At 47.8% G+C, this 18,243-nt stretch overlaps 1 protein-coding gene across 2 annotated transcripts in view; it reads right to left on the reverse strand.

Annotated features, from left to right (window-relative positions):
* Window positions 1-18,243, reverse strand: part of NALF1 (NALCN channel auxiliary factor 1) — a 583,754-nt gene that overhangs the window by 21,844 nt on the left and 543,667 nt on the right. For both annotated transcript variants that reach the window (XM_043892399.1, XM_043892400.1), the window contains exon 2: window positions 5,725-5,896. In XM_043892399.1, the coding sequence (XP_043748334.1) occupies window positions 5,725-5,896 (172 nt within the window). The remainder of the gene's footprint in view (window positions 1-5,724; window positions 5,897-18,243) is intronic.

Consider the following 18,243-nt stretch of genomic DNA (forward strand, 5'->3'; position numbering starts at 1 on the left):
CCTGGAGATTTCCATGGACTGTATAGTTCATAGGGTCACAAAGAATTGGACATGACTGAAAGACTTTCACTATCCTGATCATGCTATCTTCCTTCCCATGCTACACTCCCCTTTTGATCTAAGTATGTATATAAAGTTGTTTTTTTTTTTGTAATACATGGTCTTATAACTAAGTGGTATTTTATTATTCTTTCTTCCAGGGTCTGGGGTGGGGTGGGGCAGAAACAAGTTTTAGAAAAATCATGAAACATATTCACACGCTAGAGAAAGTACAGAAATTAAAAATATCATAGATGTCCCAATGAAGAGATCTCTGGGTATCAGATTGTTCTACTAAAATACTCCTTTGGTGAGAAAATCTGTTACGTCATCTTTCTAAAAAATCTTTGATCAATTCTGCAGTCATGTCAGGACACGATTTGGGAAAGGTTTTTTCACAGTTGTGAACTCTCTCCTGTGAATGACATGAAACATTAAAAAAAAAAAAATCCCTTTGTGATGTGATCGACATGCATATCCAAGTATTCTTCTCCATCATTGTCTCTCCACTGATTATTGAATTTCCCCGGCCTGCGGGCCATTATCGGCTTTAGGTCCCCTGCAGGGGCACGTCGGTGCCACCAGGGGGCGCCCAGCACCCGTCACATCATAATCAGACCTGTCAGCCTAAGCACGCGCCAACAGCCCACCGTGTTTTCCCGACCGGCAGAAACACAACCTCCTCCTTGTCACAGCTCAAAAAATGAAATGCAGAATTTACACAGAATTCTCAAATATGTTTTATCTCCGTTGTCAGTAACCCCCAGTAGATCGACTTTTACTTTTTTCTTTTTTTTTCCTTTTCAATAATTCATCTATGAAAAATACGGCAGCGGATCCTGTCGAGTCTCTTTTATCCATCAATCAAGAGGCAATTTTCATAATGTGTGTTACCATAGCACCTCAGCCGCGCGGCGCTGCTGCTTCTGGGTGGCTGATGCTGGTTCCCCAGCCCAGGTAAGCAATCAACGGCTTCCTCTAGGGGATTCAGGGAGAAGGCGACCGCGTGTGTGTGTGGGGGGGATCCCCACCTGATTAGCAGGATGATGGGTTGACAGCATAGAAGCCATGAACGACTCCACCCCCTCACTCTGAAGATGAAGAAACAGTTTCTAAAATAGCAGAGCGGTCGTGTGAACCCAGCTTGAGAGCAGAGCCCACTCTGAAAAGTTTTAACTCAATAAAGCCTGCCATCCAATGACAGGCTTCACCCTGACAGCACCTCGGAGTTTCTCCCCGGTTAATTTCTCAAACGCTGCTTCAGCAACGTGTCAGTTTTCTTCTCTAACAGGAAAGCCAGGAGAGATCTCCAGGCAAAGAGTTTTTCCTTCGTTTTCCTTCGTCTCCTAAGACAGAAGCAGAACTTAACATCCGAGGACGCCCTTCTCTCCTCTAGTTCTGTGGTCAGAACATTTGATTTTGACCTTCAGTAACAGCCTCAGTGAAAGACATCACGGCAGTGGACATGCATTCTCAGATATTTCGTTGCTTTTTTAAATAAGCTACCAGTTTGCTAAGGATGACCAAAAAATAGAAATTTAAGACATTCCCATGTAGGACATGGGTAAGTTACGTGCCTCTTAAGAAATGATGCATTAAAGATGGCATCTAATAACTTTTCAAAATTTTAAATAACTCCCCGATTAAAGGATTTTTAAATATTTAAAACAACTTAAAGGAATCTTGTCTGTTCTGAGCCCTCTAACTGGCTCCCTGATCCCAAGGGCTGAGATGCATTTTTTTTTGGGCAGAGGACAGAAATTCTAAGCATCAGTATATATCCAGTAAAAGCCTGTGTGAAAGGGACCACTGGAATCCTGCAGTCCCACATCTCTGAAAGACTGGATGCAATGGACACTGGGAAGAAGACATCATCACACCACTGGTCCGTCTCCACGGAGAAGCAGCTTGAACATAGTGGACCCTCCCTAGACCGCATCTGGCCAGCGAGCCTTTTGCAGTCACGTGCTCACTGGGTACTTTTTTGAGCTTGACTTTTAGAGGGAATCACTTTCCTTCCGGAAGCCTCCAAACTGGATGTATTGGATCCATATTAGTAGGAGGATCATGTGATTAATTATAGCGAATCTGAAGGAAACACTATTCTTTCAACTTCTGATGGTAAATTATGCTATTTTCCAGCCTATAGAATGGAAACAAAACCATTTATTAATCTTTTTAAAGAAGAGGAATTACTGGAGGCAAGGCGAAGACCAGTCTACTTGGGGAAATCCTTTCAATGGAGCTGAGATTTGTTGTTGTCATTCACCCATCTCATTGAGAAAGAACTGGAACCCGCCTGTGAGCCTGCCTCCCGGGGTTGGGGGCAGAGGGGTCTCAGGTTATATGCGGCCGACTGGAGAATGAGGAAAAAGACTCCCATTATTGGACTAGCTTGAGTCTAATTCTGCCAGAGCACAGAAGACACTTTATTCAAAATGCATAAAGGTGGGTGAGATGATTCTGCTTTCACTCCAAATTTACCTAAAAGGTGAATTCTTTGTATCTTCATATCTATCTGTAAGAGATTGTGTGACAAAGTTTGGGAACACATTTATATGCAAAATACATGCAAAAGTCTCTTTATGTATTATATATGTGTATAAAGAGACTTTATATGCAAAAGCCTCAGTAGTTTCCTTACCAACGCGAGCAGCCACTGGGCTCCGGGGTGGGGTCTTCCTGGTGGGCCCTGAGAGCACCCTTCTACCCAGAAGGAAACATTCTGGGGGCCCCAGTGTCTGGGACCCTGGTCAGTAGGGACATAGAAGCAAGTGGTTCTCATCAGCAGAAATCTGTGTCTTATTCAGGTCCAGCAACAAAGAACTGGACCATAAAGAAGGCTGAGCACTGAAGAATTGATGCTTTTGAACTGTGGTGCTGGAGAAGACTCTTGAGAGTCCCTGGGACAGCGAGGAGATCAAACCAGTCCGTCCTAAAGGAGATCAACCCTGAATACTGATGGTGAAGCTCCAATACTTTGGCCACCTGGTGGAAAGAGCCAGCTCACTGGAAAATACCCTGATGTTGGAAGATAGCAAAGGACTGGGAGGCCTGGCGTGCTGCAGGCCATGGTAAAGAGTCAGATGTGACTTAGCGACTGAACAACAAAAAAGCAACAAAACTTGAGGGGCCTCTGTGATGCAAAGTGGAAAAGGATGGCTGCCAGTGATCCGGACACATAAGAATTCTTCCAGGAGGCCAGGATCACAGCTTAGAAAAGAAGATCAATCTGAAAGTTAGTACATTTTCGTCCAAAAAATCTTACAAGACTTGGGGGCAAAATGCCTTCAAAATTTTATTCTATACATTTTTGAGAAGGAAAAAAAAAAAAAAAACAAGCTGAACTGACAGTGGGGAAAGAAGAGGCTGGTTCCCAAAGATTCAGTGATGAGATTCTCCCAGGAACCTCCTAAAGTCGGTGACATTTTCCCCGGACCTGAGGAAGGACAGCTCTCTCTTTCCCAGTCTGTGTTCCTTGATGATGCAGATGAAACATCTGACTTCCAAAAACTCAAAGATAATTAAAAAATGTAAGACAGACTTCCTGCACACGTTGTGCAGAAAGAGATTAAATTCCACGGGAAGCTTTCTAATGGCCTTAGAAGTACGCAAGGAACACTGAAACCCAGGTTTCAGATTCATACCGACAGAGAAGACACCAGGAAGCTGGGGACAGAGACAGGTGCCTCCCCCTTGGTCTGAGGCTGCTGTTGGCTCTGAGAAGCTGGTCAAGCTGCTGACCTTCTGAAGGGAAAAAGCTATGTATGTGTGCATGAACAAGAGTGCCACCTCCACATGGAATTCCAGAAGTTTCTCAGAAGTCTTAAAATCACGGACATCTCATTGACGCCAAAGTCAAGAGATGAAGGCTTTATCTTGATGACCATTTGTTGAAAATGTTATATAGAAATCAAATGACTGAATAGCCCGTGACTGGTGAACTCTGGCTGCGAGTCAACGGAAGGAGGCGTTACTATCTTTCCCTGTTTCTCCGGCCCTTTCCGTCTCGGTCCTCCCAGCAGAGAGGAGCTGCGTGAAAAGTGATCTCAGCATCAAACGAGTGGCGCGACGTCAACAACTAGCCAATCGCCTTACATTCCTCCTCCGCGACCCGCGGATGCCGCATCCCTGACGCATCTCACGCTCCCCGCCCCCTGGGGAATCCTCGAGCCAGAGGCGCCTGGGGGCTGCTGCGCTCCCTAGTTCACTACTGAGAAGACAGCGGCTCAGAGGGGATGCAGCGTAGAGACAGAAGGAAAGCCCGCATCTCTTCACCTCCGTCCGGATGATTTTCCCACAGGTCTGGGCAGCCTAGCGGTCCTCCCGTGGGTACGCAGGTCCTCAGGGCAGAGCCTCGCTGGACCGTCTCTTGAAAGCTCATCACTTACAACAGCGCGGCTAGAGGACAGGCATGGAGCTCAAAGCTCGAGAAAGAATCCGGGAAAGTCTCACTTATCGGAACTTGAAAACTCAATGTCGCAACTCGAGCCATCCAGTTAGGAGGACATCGCGGAGCGCTTTTTGACAGGAAACGGAACGACAGCTCTGATGGTTACATCACGCGACGGAGTGGATGGTACTCACCGGTCTGCTCAACATTTATCTTAAAAAGCAACCTCCTCTTCTCCTTTACATCTTATGCTATGCCTAAATTGTGTCAAGCTTATAAATATCCAGAAATTGAAGCTGCTACTGGTGTTCTGCCGTCTGAGTCATTAGATGAAAGAAGAAAACATCATCAATGGGAAATATGAGATAAACTTGCTCCTAGTCCTTAGTATTTTATTCTAATGTACACACACACACATGTAACTTAAATGAGCATTTCTTTATATTCTTGGTATATGAAGACACACACACACACACTTATTTAAGTATATACTTGGGCTTCTCTGGTGGCTCAGATGGTAAAGAATCTGCCTGCAGTGCAGGAAACACAGGCTCAATCCCTGAATTGGAAAGATCCCCTGGAGGAGGAAATGGCAAACCCACTTCAGTATTCTTGCCTGGAGAATCCCATGGACAGAGGAGCCTTGTGGGCTACAGTCCATGGGGTCGCTAAGAGCTGGACACAACTGAGCAACTTTCACAAGTATATACTTAAATACTTATTTAAGCTAAGTAAATAAGCATTTATTTATTAGCACCTTTTTTGGTCAGAAAATTTCACAGGCTCTAGGGGCAAAATGACTTCAGGATTTATTCTGCACATTTTTGAGAAGAAAGAAAAAGAACAGAAGTGCAACTGATTGTTGGGGAAAGAAGTGGATTCCCAAATATTCAGTGATGGCATTCTGACCTCAACTTATTGTGGTTTGAAGAAGAAATGTAATTTTACTGCCCTTCTCTCCTCATCTGTTCTCAGGTTAATACAAAGATACGGCAGGTGGAACCCAACTGTCTCTAAGTCAAATTGGAACAAATCTAATGTTGGCTGACATGTTGCCATGTTACCCTTTTACGAACGTAATGATGGTGGTCACAGACAGACAAGACAGGGCGTGGCATTTCCGAGTCAGTTTTGGGTCCCTTTGGGGGGGTCTGTGAAGGAAAGCATGGAACAGTCCTGGCCAAACCTTCAGGGCTTCGTGGGTAGGAATAGGAGACTCCCAGGCAAACAAACCCCAGGTGCCAACGCGAGTCCACCGCCTGGGCTGGGTGCCCGCCCGCCCAGCTCTGTACCTGTACAGATGAAGCTGGAGAGGCCCCCGTAGATGACTTCGTCATTGTCGGGCAATATGAACGGACACCGCGTCTGAACCTCCAAACAGTATTGCTTGCAAGGGATCGTCTTTCTGCAGTTCAGCTGCGCGACTTCGAAGTACTGGGAACATAGCCAGGCTTTGTAGACGATCTGAAAAAGAGAAGAATCAGAAATAGGGTGGGATGACAACAGTTCTGACCAACGGAGGACATGCTGTCCTGGGAGAAGCATGCTGGGGCCTCGAGCGGCTCCTAAGAAGTCGTGCACTTGGAGAAAGCCTATGACACAAGGCCAGCTGCAGGCGATGTCTTAGCAGCAGCGAAACACTTTAGGGAGCCCTTTGGAGGACGCGACAGGTGATGGGGGCGTTCGAGTGTCAGGGGTGCGCATGCTAAGCCTCTGCAGTCGTGTCCGACTCTTTGCGGTCCCGTGGACTGTAGCCCCCCAGGCTCCTCTGTCCATGGGGTTCTCCAGGCAGGAACACTGGAGTGGGCTGCTCTGCCCTCCTCCCGGGGACCTTCCCAACCCAGGGATCCTACCCACATCTTACGTCTCCTGCATTGGCAGGCGGGTTCTTTACCACTAGCGCCACGTGGGAAGCCCCAACTCAAGTAAAAAACTGTGAAGTTGAGAAGGATCTGAAGTTTTCAAAATCCAGTGAGAGACAAGAAAGGAAACACCCGTGTGGATCCACTAGGGTTATTACTGCAGGTGTGAGGTTCTGGGCCTTGCAGCTGTTCAGGCCCTCGGTCATGTCCGACTCTTTGCGACCCCAAGGACTGTGGCACGCCAGGCCTCCCTGTCCATCGCCAGCTCCCTGGAGTTTGCCCAAGTTCATGTCCATTGCATTGGTGATGCCATTTCTTTTACATGAGGAAATTTTTTTTTTTTTATAAAAGGACAAAAAAAAAATGTTCTGTTTTGCTTGTAAAAAGGTGATGCTTTTTTGAACTGTGGTGTTGGAGAAGACTCAAGAGTCCCTTGGACTGCAAGGAGATTCAACCAGTCCACCCTAAAGGAAATCAGTCCTGAATATTCATTGGAAGGACTGATGCTGAAGCTGAAACTCCAGTACACTGGCCACCTGATGCAAAGAACTGACTCACTGGAAAAGACCCTGATGCTGGGAAAGATTGAAGGCAGGAGGAGAAGGGGACGACAGAGGATGAGATGGTTGGATGGCATCACCGACTCAATGGGCATGAGTCTGAGTAAACTCCAGGAGTTGGTGATGGACACGGAGGCCTAGCGTTCTGCAGTCCATGGGGTCGCAGAGAGTCGGAGCTACTGAACTGAACTGAACTGAAGCTTTTTTGTATAAAAGGACAAGAGCCCGGCAGACGCCAGCTATTCCCGCTATAGACACTAGGTGGCGCTGAGTCCCCGGCAACCAGGATGTGCTGGTTTGAGCTTGAACTCCAAGGCCCTGGGCGGACAGCAGTGGGCCCTGACATTGATGCCTCACATCAGAGACACTAAGGGTCTCTCCGTCCGAAAGCTCGGAAACACCCAGCCTAAATCAGATGGCTTACACTCATCCCGTGATGAGGAGCACAAGTTAGGACCACTCATCAGATCTTGGACCTTCAGCCTCTGTGATCGGCATGAATATTTGATAAGCATTTGCTTAACTTAACGACATGTGAAAGGGCTATGATCTCATCTAACCCTCTGTCGTTGATAGGTATTTTGGAAAACAAATGCTGAAAAAAAAAAAAAAAAAACAACCCAGGCTTTTCTGTAATATAAGGGAACCAACTGAACCTAGGTCTCAATAAAACGATGAAAGTATCCCACCATAGCCACGGCTGTGACTTAGGTATTTCCCTGATGCTTGGTTCTATTCTTCTGTTTTTAGGGTTAATACTATTCAGGTAAGATTTTGTTACCTATGTCATACCTGGAAAAGTGGGTGGTTTGCCGTTAAATGTACACTGAGAGATCATAAACACTGAACAATAATAGCAAGAGTAATAGGAAGTGTGTATCACACTCTGGTCTAAGCAACTGACATACATTTTTTTCCCACAGCTAATTCCCAGCACATGCATTAGCACAGGGATAATAATCAGCAATAGAAATAAGTGGACAACCCAGAATCCAAACAGAATCTAGGTAACTCTTGCCAGTATCCTGTAAGGCGGAATCTTGTGTCAGGAAAAGGAGAGAAAAATAAGTGGCTCTGAGAGACTTTCCAATGCTCCCCTTTAAGGATTTTTTGAGGGACGGGCATTGAGAGAGTTAGGTGTTTTGTGGTGGCACAAAACCAGAGAAACAAAACAACCCTGCATGTTCACTGGAAGGACTGATGCTGAAGCTGAAGATCCAGTGCTTTGGCCTCCTGATGCGAAGAACCGACTCATTGGAAAAGACCCTGATGCTGGGAGGGATTGGGGGCAGGAGAAGGGGACGACAGAGGATGAGACGGCTGGATGGCATCACCGACTCAGTGGACATGAGTTTGAGTAAACTCTGGGAGTTGGTGATGGACAGGGAGGCCTGGCGTGCTGCAGCCCTTGGGGTTGCAAAAAGTCGCACGGGACTTAGTGACTGAACAACAGACGGATTTTCAGACAGAAGCCCATGATGAAAAATGAATACACTTGTCTTCCTTCATAAGAACGCCGCAGTATAAGGAAGGCCAGAAATCTTTTTTGTAACGGCTTCGCCTTCTCCTACAGAGTGACATACTGGATCATCACTTTTCTTGGTGTCACTGAATAGTGTAAATGGTTCTAGGATGCTAAAGAATAATTTGCGGAAGGAACAAAAATAGAGTAAAGGTCTTCTGGTGATAAACGGGCGGTTAAACTACTTTTAACCCCCCTCTCCTGGAGGGTTTGTACGTCCTCTCTCCCCAGAAGCAGTTTTGTTGCTAGGTAACTATGCTCCCAGAGGACAGCACCCCCCACCCCCCACCACTGCACGCTCCCCACCTTGGAAATCTCGGCTGAGTGTACCACTTGGCCTGACAGCGCCCGTCCTGCAGGCAACAGGAAATATGCCCCAGTTACAGTCCAGAAAAGGAACGGACAAACTAGACTGCTAAAGTGGCCTGCGTAAGAAGGACATTTGCACTTAAACAGTTGCATACCAGTTTTCTTTTTTTCTCCCAGAGCATTTCTCATTTGTTATTTTCCCCCATGAAACCCTTGAGACAGTTTTGGGAAATATTGTACAAATAAAGAACCCGATTACAGAGAGATTATCCTAGCAACTGCATGGAGTTCAGCCCAGCACTCCCTTCCCGGGCCCTGGGGCAGCTGGGGCGCTGCTGAGAACTGGAAAGTGAAGATGACAGGCAGGGGCTGGGTCTCTGGAGTCCCTGAGGGGAGGAGGGCAGTTCAGGGGGAAAGGTCCTATGGAACGCCCGGCTGAGCCCCTCATTTTCAAGTGAGAAGAGGGGCTGGGAAAGATCACAGTCGATGGCAACCCCCCAACCTCTGCGCTCCCGGGCAGTGTTCTAATAACTCAGCACATTATTGGGGGAGGCATCCACTGATCCAGTCAAAACCTGTTTTGTTTTTCTTTTTTGCAAGTCACTTCATCCCAGACCCGCACTTTCTTATCGTCCCTTGAAACTCTGCGCTGTGGGCTGTAATGAGCACCCCTGCCCACCCCCCACCTCTGGCTGATCCCCGGGTCTTCTCTGTACCAGCATCACTTTATACATCCCCTCTGTTACTGGGGCCTATTGGATGGTGCGAGGTGAGGTGGGGACCCCAGGGAACTGTGGTCTACTTGACTGTTACACCAGACTCTTGATGAATTTACTGATTATTTTTTAAAAGATGATTCTCAGTTTTCATTAAAAGTTCTGGCTGTAACTGGCTGGAGGCAGAACATGGTTGGGAGGAAATCCCCGGAGATGACTGAGTCGAGAGGCCTCCGCTCCCCGATGGTGGGAAGTAAGGTTAAGCCGCGTGCTCTGGGAGGGGGCACCTTATGTGGGTAGCAGGAGGAGCCTGAAACAGCCACCATTCTGCTCACCAACAAGTGTGTCACGGCTTTCAGCCTCGTCCTTAGACGTGATGTCAACGCGCACCAGGTCCTGATTCTGGAAGGTCCCAGCGACCTGGGCTCATCTCCTGGAGCGCCTGTCACAAAACGCCCAAGACTCGGATTTTTCCCCATGGGGCTTAGATTCTCATTTAAGTATACTTGTCCCAGTCCTCCTAAATCTATATCCATGTTTTAGAGCAAGGGAACCAATTTATATTGCAAATACATGTTAGCAGGCTGAAAAAAACAATGCCGGTTACAGTTTTTCCTTATGAAGAAAAATGTCAGGTATTGAAAGGGGTCGTCATCGTCACCTTAGAGGAAGGTTGCTTTCTTTCCCCTTTCCCATGAGTGTTACTAAGGGCTGGCTCTTCCTCCATGGGGAGCCTGTGTTGATGCATTTTATGAGCTCCTTTGCTGTCAGCTCTCATGTGTGAGTGGCCTGTGTTTTGAGCGTGCAGGGTGGGTGCGGGGGGGTGGGGGGGAATAATTGGGTTATGCAAGCAGTAGTCTGTCACGGTGACAGCCTCCGGCTAATGCACTTTGATGCACCAGGCAGGTTGTTACAATTCTAAGTGGAGGAGGAAGTCAGAATACATCTTCACGTTCACATATCTGAACGTCTTTCGTCTCAATCTGTGTCAGTGTCTGGCTAAAGCACAGGCTGCACCCAGAAACTGGAAAGACTGCCGTGCTTTAAGAGGAAAACAAGAAAGCAAACCCCGCCTGCAGGTTGAGCCAAGTCCTCCTCCTCTGAGATTGCTTAGAGACGGGCAGCCTAAGGAGACAGGCTCCTTGATCCGCCGGAGACTCAGAGTGTCAGCGAGCACACCTCGTCCTGCGGGATCTTGGCTCCATCTCTGAAATAAAATGCAAATGCCTCCCTGTTTTCTCTCGGTGACCCACTTTGCAGATCCTGTTATGACACTTGGTCTAATCCCCTGAACTTCAGAAAGACGGCCCTCACTTCCCGGCGCCGTCCTAGGTTTGCGAGCCCACCCCATCTGTTCTCGCCCCCGCCCAGAGCCCTGGGCGCTGGGCCTTCAGGGAGGGCATGGGTAAGGGATAAAAAGGCAGAGCTGGCCTGGCCCGTCTGCCCATCAGGGATGGTACCTGGAGGTCCACAGACCCTCGATGGGCAGTGATGACAAGAGGCGAATCCACTCTGGGCTTCCTGGACGAGAGGATGTGCCCAACCGGTGATGATCTCGGTAATGAAGGAAACCAGAGAGGATCGGCAGTGTCTCCAGCACCGTCTGGGGGACACAGGGCCAGCCTGGCAGCTTCTTTCCCTCCTCCCACCATCAATATACGCCCTGCGTTGTCTGAGACAATGCCGTCCAGGCCACATATTATCTCGTCTCCCCATCTCACTATGGTTTGGCGTCAGCCGGAACCACGGTCCGGAGATTTGCTCTTTCTAAGCAACCTGGCCTCTGTGATGACAAACCCAGCTGCTTTAAAATGGGCTATTTTCTTATTTGCCCTCTTGGCAGCAATGATTGACGCTGATTAATAAACTATTTCTTGAAATGCCGGCCCCCTGATTAGAAGACTCCTATCCATCCTAGGCTTCTTCCTCCTCCGCCAACCACTGCATCATTGGTTGTTTTGCTGTAACTGTTGTCTCCCCAAGTGTCGGTGTGCCCTGGGCTTCTGTTCTGAACTTTCTAATGCACGGTCTTTCAGGTAAATCGCCCACTCTCAGGACTCAGCTGCGGTCTCTAAAACAGGGAGGCCTAAATCTGTATTTCCAGGGCACTCCTTTCTCCCTCTCTCTCAGCTGCTCTGTCTACAAGCTGCGTTCTGCGTGTCTGTGTCCACGCTCTTTAGCATTTCAGCCTCTGCCAGTCCGGAGTGGAATCCCGCGTCTGCTCTTCAGAGAGAAACGGGAGGTGAGAAATCCGGGGGTCACCCAGCCCCTTCTGCTCTCCCCCCACAGCCATCTTGCCCAGGCCCTTTGGCCCAGGGCCTGCGAGCCTGCTTCCTGAGTACCAGGTCTGCAAACCTCTGGATTTCGGTTGCCACAGTTGCAACAGTGCTCCAGCCATTCCGCTTGCCCGCCTAGCGACGCCGCAGCCACGGACGTGCCCCTGCGCTGCAGTCCTACGCTCCGCTCCGTGCTGGGCCCCGCCCGGCAGTTAGGGCCGCCAAGGTGAAACCCATCCGATGGCATCAGCGCTCCACTTTACATCACCCGGAGCCTCTCCGCGGCGCTGGAGGGGAAGTTCAAACTCCCTAACTGCACTCGGAGCTTTGCGACCTGGCCCAGCTGAGCGCCCCAGCCTCGGACCCGCCCCCAGCCCCCCGCGGCGGCCGTGGAGGGTGATGCGCAGGGTCGGTGATGCGCCTCGTCCCCTGAGAGCTTGCACCCCTGAGACCCGGCGCACCTCGCGCACTCAGCCCACAGCCTGGGCGGCTCCTACCCGTCCCGCGTGACCCTCTGTAAGCCTCCTGACCCCGATCTTAAGCCCACCCCTCTGGAGCTCCGGGAATGCTCTCTTCCTGTGGACTCATACACACTGCTTGCCTGCCTCCCTTTTTAGGCTCCCATAATGGGACCTTGTGCACACTTCTGTATTCTTGGAGCCCCGGGTGTACCTAGGAGAAATTGACCATCCATAGAATTCTTATTGGAAACTCACACCATAGCCTTCAAATATGCTGTGTGTATGTGTGTGTGTGTGTGTGTGCGCGCGTGCCCTTATTCGTTCAGTCATGTCTGACTCTTTGCGACCCCATGGACTTCAGCCTGCCAGGCTCCTGTGTCCATGGGCTTCTCCAGGCGAGAACACTGGAGTGGGTTGCCATGCCCTTCTCCAGGGGATCTTCCCGACCCAGGGATGGAACCTGGGTCTCCTGCATGCAGGCGGATTCTTTACTGTCTGAGCCTCCAAGGTGTGCACTGGACTGCCTGGCTCTTTGGTCCGTGTGAGCCCGTCAGCGTGACTCAGACCTTGCGGAGCATGGACTCAGACTGTGAACTCTGATGTGCTTCCAAGGTATTAAGTCCTATGGATCCCTTCAGAGGTATCAGCAAACTCCCTTATGGGAGGAAAATAAAGCCTATGGAAATAAAAAGTAAAAAGCCTACTTCATGAACTGAGTCTCTCTTTCCAAGCAGATACCGTGGTTTGGGTGCTGAGAAACAACACAAGGTGGGGTTGCAGGCAGAGGAGGATTTCCGCACAAAAGGGAGGCAGGAGGTGGTCCAATGAGTAGGACTCGGGAGGCCTGCAGAGCCGCGAGGGTGGAGGGATGGGATGGGGAGGGAGGTGGGAGGGGGGTTCAGGATGGGGAAAACATGTAAACCCATGGCTGATTCATATGAATGTATGGCAAAAAACACTACAATTAAAAAAAAAAAAAAAAAAGGAATTTGCTCTGAACCTATCATTTGAGATAGATGAGTTGCTCTGGCTGGGGTTACAGCAAGAAGTGTCTGGAAGTCAGATTACACTAGCTCATCCCTTTCCAAAACCAGTGTATGGCATTTCCAAAATGAATGTTCGTAATGATAGAAGTGGGAGAAGTGAAAACTCATGTTGGTGACCAAGCTGTCAGGAGCTCTGCGTGGGCATCGGAGAGGAAGGTCAGGCAGCAAGAACCCAGCGATGAGTGATGGGAGCGCGAGGCCAGGGAGTATTTGGAAAAACACCTGATCCTGGAGTTGATGAACCATCACACCAGCACCTTCCTCTTTATCCGACCGGGAAAACCAAGAGCGTATTTAATACCTATTCAGGGACGGCTGAGAATTGCCAAAATGTCAGGCAAGGCTTTCCCTTCCTTTACAGACAGCTGTGACATTGCAGATGCGTTCGCGGTGATGGACTCCTCGTATGAAGGTGCCATGTCATTTCACACGGCACAAAGAGGCCCTTGAAATCCTGGGTCTTGGACCACAGATGGAGCTTTACAGATGATGCGCGTGGCGTAACTTTGGAAAAAATCAGGCGTGAAGTGAACAAGAGGACACAGGAAATATGCTCAGCATTTTAATAACACTGTAGGTCCAAGATAGTAAATGAGTCTATTGAAAAATAAAAAAAAAAGGAAAGAAGTCCTTTAATGGAAACCACTTCTGCATGTCGGCCATGGGGGGATATAACAGCAGCTTTCTCAGCAGCCTTTTCTAGGGTCAGGGAAGGAAGGGGACAAACGACAGCTTCTGCCCTAGACTGCCAGCCAGTCAACACCTTGAAAATGCGGCAGTATTATGTCCCATGGTCCTCTAGATACACCACGTATTTAACGAGGTCTTTGTTAACTCCCATCAAAGTGCCAATGATCCCATTAGAATTTATAGCTTTAAAAAGACAGCGAGGAAACACTTCGACATAAATTCAGTTTGGAGCTTCATACTGAAGTGAGTTGAGAATGTTGAAATGGATTTAAAAAGTTGGGAAATCAACTTTTTGAAGAAGGAAATGGAGGTAAGTCTGTAGATAAATCTGAGACTAGCCTTAAGCATGGCAAGTATAATGCATTCATCAAGGAAATGGGAGTTAGTACAACAGACTCTCCTTATTCTATAGGACTTGCATAGGAATTCACGGAGCAGTTGATTAATGAATGTTATAACCCAGAATCTAGAGTATGTCTAGAAAATATCAATGCATTCAGTAGAACTATTATAGGTAACCCAGTACACTAACTAAAAAAATGTAGATGCATTCTTTTTTTTTTTTCATAAAACTAAATAGAATGGGACTCACTGTAACTCCTTCACTTAATGGAAACACACAATAAAGGTCTAAAGAAAATCAGGGCATAACTGTATCATAGACCCCAAAGTAAAATATGGAAAACTTGCAATAATAAAATGAACTTTCTTACAGTCTGATCATTTTACATAGCCTTGAACTATAATACTAGAGTAAAATGCCCAGGGTATACATCTAAGTTTTCTACTTCTCTGCCAAATTGTCAAGACACTTCTGATGAATAATACATGGTAACAAATCCTTTATGGTATCAGAGGCATGTGCTACGCAACGCTAAGTTGCTTCAGTTGTGTCCAACTCTTTGAGACCCCGTGGACTGTAGCCCACCAGGCTTCTCTGTCCATGGGATTCTCCAGGCAAGGATACTGGAGTGGGTTGCCATTTCCTTCTCCAGGGGATCTTCCCAACTCAGGGATCGAACTCACATCTCTTACATCTCCTGCACTGGCAGACGGGCTCCCACTAGAGCCACCTGGTAAGCCCATTAGAGGCACAAGCGTTGTTGATTAAAACCATAATAACGTCTTTGCCCCTCGGTTGAATGGACACTGCGTTCTTTATTTTTCCCATGGGTGGGAAGCAGCACTTCCGTCCTTTGTCATCAAGTCCAAGCTCAGCAGCTCTCACTGTGGTTTTCTGCTTTGTTCTGGCAGGCCCTGTTCTGAGGACCAGGGACAGAGAGATGACAGCTCCTTACAGAGACGACGATGCCCACGCCAGTGTCTTAAGGGTGCAGCGGTGTGGCACGTCACGTGACCCTTGAGACAAGCCGTTCTCTTACACTTGGTCTTTAGATAACAGGATGACAGCCAGCTAAGTGCCAGCGAGCCTGTCAGAACTTAGAGCTTTAAAGAGTGACAGAGTGAGCCGTCCACAACTCTCATTAGAATAGAGCTGCAGCCTGTTATCACACCGTGGGGGGAGCCACCTGGTGGTCTTTCTGAGTTAACTTTTGTTGGAGTGCAGTTGCTTTACATTGCTGGGCGAGCTTTTGTTGTGCAGCAAAGTGGGTCAGCCGCCCATCTGGGTCCTTCCCGGTCAGGCCACCGCAGAGCACGGACTAGGGCTCCCTGTGACACACAGTAGGTGTGCGTTAGTTGCCTATTTCATGCGCAGCATGGACCATGTACGTGCTGGGAGGCTGCAGCTGATGCAGGAGCTAACTGGTTGCTTCCAGCCTTGGCTTCAAAGGTGTCCTGCAATCCACCTGTTAATCCACATCTATTTATTGAGAGTCACCTATTGGTCTGGCCATAGGGAATTCCCACCAGGGGTGGAGGGCAGCTGGAAAGTGTCGTGATAAGACACTTTCCCTGGCAGCAAGCATAGCATTGTTAAAGAAAATCAGGCGCGACACGGTGGACAGCGTGCTACCAGCAGGCACTTTGGTTTGGAGAAACCAGCGATGAGTGATGTCTGATCCTCAGCCTTTCCTGATGGGGGGTCTTGCCTCCACCTTGGCTGCTGACTGATCAGGGCAGTGGGTGAGTTGAAGGCTGGATCAGCTTCAGCAATTTCTTAAAGGAAGACAAGAGTGAAGTCTGCCACGTCGATCGACTCTTCTCTCCACAAATGATCTCTGTGTACCAGGCAATGCTATTTGGTAGCATTTCACCCACAGTAGAACTTCTTTTAAAACTGGACCCAATCCTCTTAAACCCTGCCACTGCTTTATCAACTAAGTTGATGCAAGATTTTAAGTCTTCTGTTGTCATTTCAACAATCTTCACAGCACCTTCACCAGGAATAGTTTCTGGATCATGAAACCACTTTCCTTGCTCACCCATAGGAAGCAGCTACTCTTCCTTCCAAGTCTGATCATGAGGTTGTAACAGTTCAGTTGCATCTTCAGGCTCCACTTCTAATTCTAGTTCTCTTGCTGTTTCCACCACATCTATAGTTACTTCCACCACTGATGTCTTGAATCCCTCAAAGTCATCCATGAGGGTTGGAATCGATTTCTTCCAAACTTCTGTTGATGTTGATATTTTTATTTTCCCCATGAATCACGACATGTTCTTAATGACAGCTAGAGAGGTGAGTCCTTTCCAGAAGTTTTTACATTGACTTTGCCCAGATCTATCAGAGGAATCACTATCTAGGGCAGTGATAGCCCTACAAAATGAATTTCTTAAATGAGGGGGCTTGAAAATTGAAGTTTCTCCTTGATTTACAGGCTGCAGAATAGATGTGTTAAAAGGCATGAAAGCAACATGAATCTTATTGTCCAGCCCCATCAGAGTTCTCCATCAGGTGCATTATGAATGAGTAGCATTATTTTGAAAGGAATATTTTTTTTCCTGTGCATTGGGTCTCAAGAGTGGGTTTAAAATAGTAAACCATGTTACCAATAGATGTGCTGACATCCAGGCTTTTGCATTCCATTAATAGAGCACAGGAAGGGTTCAGTTCAGTTCAGTTGCTCAGTCGTGTCTGATTCGTTGCGACCCCATGGACTGCAGCACGCCAGGCCTCCCTGTCCATCACCAACTTCTGGAGCTTATTCAAACTCATGTCCATTGAGTCAATGATGCCATCCAACCATCTCATCCTCTGTCATCACCTTCTCCTCCTGCCCTCAATCTTTCCCAGCATCAGGGTCTTTTCAAATGAGTCAGTTCTTCGCATCAGGTGGCCAAAGTTTTGGAGCTTCAGCTTCAGCATCAGTCCTTCCAATGAACACCCAGGACTGATCTCCTTTAGGATGGACTGGTTGGATCTCCTTGCAGTCCAAGGGACTCTCAAGAGTCTTCTCCAACACCACAGTTCAAAAGCATCAGTTCTTCGGTGCTCAGCTTTCTTTATATAGTCCAACTCTCACATCCATACATGACTACTGGAAAAACCATAGCTTTGATTAGAGAGACCTTTGTTGGCAAAGTAATGTCTCTGCTTTTTAATATGCTGTCTAGGTTAGTCATAGCTTTTCTTCCAAGGAGCAAGCGTTGTTTTAATTTCATGACTGCAGTCACCATCTGCAGTGATTTTGGAGCCCCCCAAAATAAAGTCTCTCACTGTTTCCAGTATTTTCCCAGGAAGGGTAGTTCGGCATAATTCTTAAGGGTCATAGCATTTTCAAAATGATAAATGAGCATTAACTTCAATGCGAAGCCACCAGCTACATTGGTCCCTGACAAGAGGGGCAGCCTGTCCTTTGAAGCTTTGAAGCAAGGAATTGACTTCTCCTCTCCAGCTACGGAAGTGCTAGATACCTATAGGTGTCTTCCTATAGAAGGTTGTTTTGTCTACATTGAAAATCTGCTGTTTAGTGCAACCACCTTAATGAACACTCTCAGCAAGATCTTCTGGAAATACTGCAGCTTCTACATTAGCATTTTCTGCTTCATCTTGAACTTCTGTGTTACGGCCACCTCTTCTTTCCCATCATGAACCAACACCTTCTGCAGCTTTCAGTTTTCCTCTGCAGCTTCCTGCTTTTCCTCTGCAGCTTCCTCACTCTCGGCCTTTGTGCAGTTGAAAAGAGCTGGGGCCTTGCTCTGGAAAAGGTTCTGGTTTTACGGGAATGTTGCGGCCGGTCTGACCTCTCCAGACCACTAAATCTTTCTCCACATCAGCAATAAGGCTGTTTCACATTTTTATCATTGGTGTGTCCGCTGGAGGAGCATTTTTAATTTCCTTTGAGAACTTTCCCTTTAACATCCACAGCCTGCCTAGCCATTTGGCACAAGAGGCCTAGGATTCAGCCTGTCTCAGCTTTCGGTATGCCTTCCTCACTGAGCTTAATTATTTCTAGCTTTTGATTTACAG

The sequence above is a fragment of the Cervus elaphus genome, chromosome 30 (assembly GCF_910594005.1).
Source record: "Cervus elaphus chromosome 30, mCerEla1.1, whole genome shotgun sequence".
NCBI lineage: Eukaryota > Metazoa > Chordata > Mammalia > Artiodactyla > Cervidae > Cervus > Cervus elaphus.